Here is a 3,352-nt window from a genome sequence, read left to right as displayed (position 1 = left end):
GTGGGAACACAAGCAGTGTGTTGCTACGCCATTACCCGTGATAGTTACACTGTGGGAACACAAGCAGTGTGTTGCTACGCCATTACCCCTGACAGTTACACTGTGGGAACACAAGCAGTGTGTTGCCACGCCATTACCTGTGACAGTACACTGTGGGAACACAAGCAATGTGTTGCTACGCCATTACCCGTGACAGCTACACTGTGGGAACAAGCAGTGTGTTGCTACGCCATTACCCCTGACAGTTACACTGTGGGAACACAAGTAGTGTGTTGCTACGCCATTACCCCTGACAGTTACACTGTGGGAACACAAGCAGTGTTGCTACACTATTCTATATGATAGTTACATTGTGGGAACACTAGCAGTGTGTTGCTACACTATTCTATATGATAGTTACATTGTAGCAACACCTGCAGTGTTGCTACACTATTCTATATATTTACATTGTAAGAACACCAGCAGTGTTGCTACACTATTCTATATGATAGTTACATTGTGACAACACCAGCAGTGTTGCTACACTATTCTATATGATAGTTACATTGTGACAACACCAGCAGTGTTGCTACACTATTCTATATGATAGTTACATTGTGACAACACCAGCAGTGTGTTAGTCACAAAACTAGCTATGTTCGTCAATTTCATCACATTTAATGGGTTTGATATGTGAATTGATGAAATATGTCAGTTTGAGCTGAGAGACTTGTCAATGAGAGTGATTAAGGTATCAAACACTCCAGTATGGGATTACTCTCCCTGCCCAGCATGCCACTCATAACAGTCGACTAACACCCTGGGTACCTATTTAATAAACATGGGCAAGTATTAGGATTATTATTATTATAATCAAGGGGGAAGCGCTAAACCCGGAGGATTATACAGCGCCTGGGGGAGGGATGTGGAAGGCATTCAGGCTTAATTCGGGGAACTGGAGCACAGATCCAATTCCCTAAATCACGAGCCCCTCACCAACATCAAGGAACCTTCCTTGAGGGGAGCAAGTATTAGGAGAGTTGCCCGTGCGTTTCACCTTAAGATGCCACCAGCAACAGTCGACATATACCCGGGTACATATTTACCGGCAAAATATGGGCATAACGTGCGAGGAGAATTGCCAATACATTTCTCTCTCCCTAGAAATCGAACCAAGGTACCTTCCATTGTGAAATGATTGTTATGTTTCTGGATGTTTTTTATATACCTGTTTCATGGTGAAGGCGTCGCTGGGGATGGGAGGAGAGCTGAGAGGAGAGAAGAGAGGAGAGAGGCAGTAAGCCACACCATCCTCAGGGATGCGAATACGGGAAGGCATTGAAGTCTTGCGGGTTCGATACAGCACCCTCGGGCGCAACACTGGTGCCGAGGTGGACCTCGACCCGTCTCTTGAAGGACTGCTGGAAGGAGCTCGAGAACGACTGCTGGCACACTGAGTTGGACTTGAAGTGGAAGACCTTGTGGGACATCGTGTTGGGCTAGCAGTGGTTGACCTCTCTTCGCTTTCTGTGGCGGGGTCACTTGTGGACGGCTTTTCATCGGCCGCGCCCACAACCGGTCCTTCACTCGTTCCAGGTATGTATATAGGGGCATCATCATCATCATCGTCCTTAGAAGGTATACAGCTCAGGCGGCGAAAGTTGCGCTGCTGTGAGATGTCCTCCTGTACATCTTCGTTTTGCAATTCCGGAGGGATGAGGCAGCTGCGGCTGCGGGGGCGCGGCGCAGCAGGTTGAGAGCGCAGAAGAGTATCTTGGCTAGGTTCCATCTCCTCTGGGATGAAACACGGGGTGCTCCAAGAGTGGCGGATCATGTTAATACGGGAGTCAAGTCGTTCCAGGGCCCACACGCACTCACGCAAGTACTTGATCAATGAGTACTCTTTCACCTGCCATCGTGGCCGCATACCGCACCACCTGACTCACCACCTGACCTACTAATTCTACTTGCCTTCCTACACACACAGCCCAGGCCCATCCTCAAACACAATGCACAGTTTTAAGAATGGGTATGACAGGGCCCTACAGACCCAGGAATAAGCAAAATCTATAGTTTAAGCTTAAGCGGCGTAGCCAGAACTATAAATCCATCCCTGCAAACAGGCGAGTACAACTAGACGAGTACAAAGTCGAGTGAACACAGGATCTACGGTTCGACCCCTACAAGCACAACTAGGCCAGTACAACACTTCCACAAAAAACATTTTCAATACATTTTCACACTTCTGTTCTCAAATATTTCAATTCTGTGATATTTTATAAGTTTGGGAAGCACTATTGTAGTTCTGTACACACTAATTGACTTGTTAATGCAGAACAGTGATGAAAAGTGGCACTCAAGAAGAGAGAAGTGGCACTGGTTGCTTGGGAGAAGCAGCCAAACTGGCACTAGTGGCTGGCACCCTGAAACCTCACTCACTGGCACGTGTCACCAGTAGCAGCAGCGTCCACCAGAGGCACTACTATAGGCAGTGCCATCACAGCTGGCAAGAATTTGGCACTGGTTCGACCGCATGCCATCCTTCAGTGCGCTGATAGGTAACTGCTAATAAAGTCAGGCTGAGGTGCTGAGGCTGCACTGCATGTTGCTAGTACCAATAGCCTGACTGCTCTGCCCAGCAACCAGGATCCTTGTTCGTCAAGAAGTCTCAGGGAGCGATGACCCCCCCCCCCTCCCCGGGGACCTTCAACACACATCTGCTTCCCAACAATACTGCAGATATGTGCAATACTCTGACAATGTGGGTGAGTGTACTGTGCGCTCTCTCTCTCTCTCTCTCTCTCTCTCTCTCTCTCTCTCTCTCTCTCTCTCGACAAGTAAATAATAATAATAATAATAATCTTTATTTCTACCAGTACATGATTCAACTTATACAGACCATAGCTGACATCAATGACATACTATATAGAAAGCCTCTTGTTATGCAGAGCATTTCCCACAACTTAGGTTAATTTTGTCCCCAGGATGAGACCCACACCAGTCGCCTAACACCCAGGTACCTACTTACTGCTAGGTGAACAGGGACAGCAGGTGTCTTAAGGAAACACGCCAGCCAATGTTTCCACCTGTACTGGGGATCACACCACTGGTCTGAGGCCTGGTCATGGACCGGGCCGCAGGGCGTTGACCCCTGGAACACCCTCTCCCCTCCAGGTATAAGGATCTCAAGTGTGTTAGACGAGTGCCTTACCAACCGAGTTACGGTTGGTAGACAGTAGCCATCTATGGAGGTACGACTCTCCTGTCATAAGAGTGAAACTGAGCACACAAATAACCAGCACATAGAGAGGAGCTTAAGACGGCGTTTCGCTCAGATTTTATCCATTTACAAAGTCACACTCTGAGTCATTTT

The 3,352-nt window shown here is 47.9% G+C and overlaps 1 protein-coding gene across 1 annotated transcript in view; it reads right to left on the bottom strand.

Moving 5' to 3' along the window:
- Positions 1-2,401, bottom strand: part of LOC128704907 (uncharacterized) — a 45,191-nt gene extending 42,790 nt beyond the window's left edge. Inside the window, exon 1 of the mRNA XM_053800128.2 lies at positions 1,208-2,401. Within this exon, the coding sequence (XP_053656103.2) occupies positions 1,208-1,906 (699 nt within the window). The 5' untranslated portion in view covers positions 1,907-2,401. The remainder of the gene's footprint in view (positions 1-1,207) is intronic.
- Positions 2,402-3,352: the final 951 nt, after the last annotated feature.

This window comes from Cherax quadricarinatus, chromosome 91 (assembly GCF_038502225.1).
Source record: "Cherax quadricarinatus isolate ZL_2023a chromosome 91, ASM3850222v1, whole genome shotgun sequence".
In the NCBI taxonomy this organism is placed as follows: Eukaryota; Metazoa; Arthropoda; class Malacostraca; order Decapoda; family Parastacidae; genus Cherax; species Cherax quadricarinatus.
This window is presented reverse-complemented; position numbering and strand designations above follow the sequence as displayed.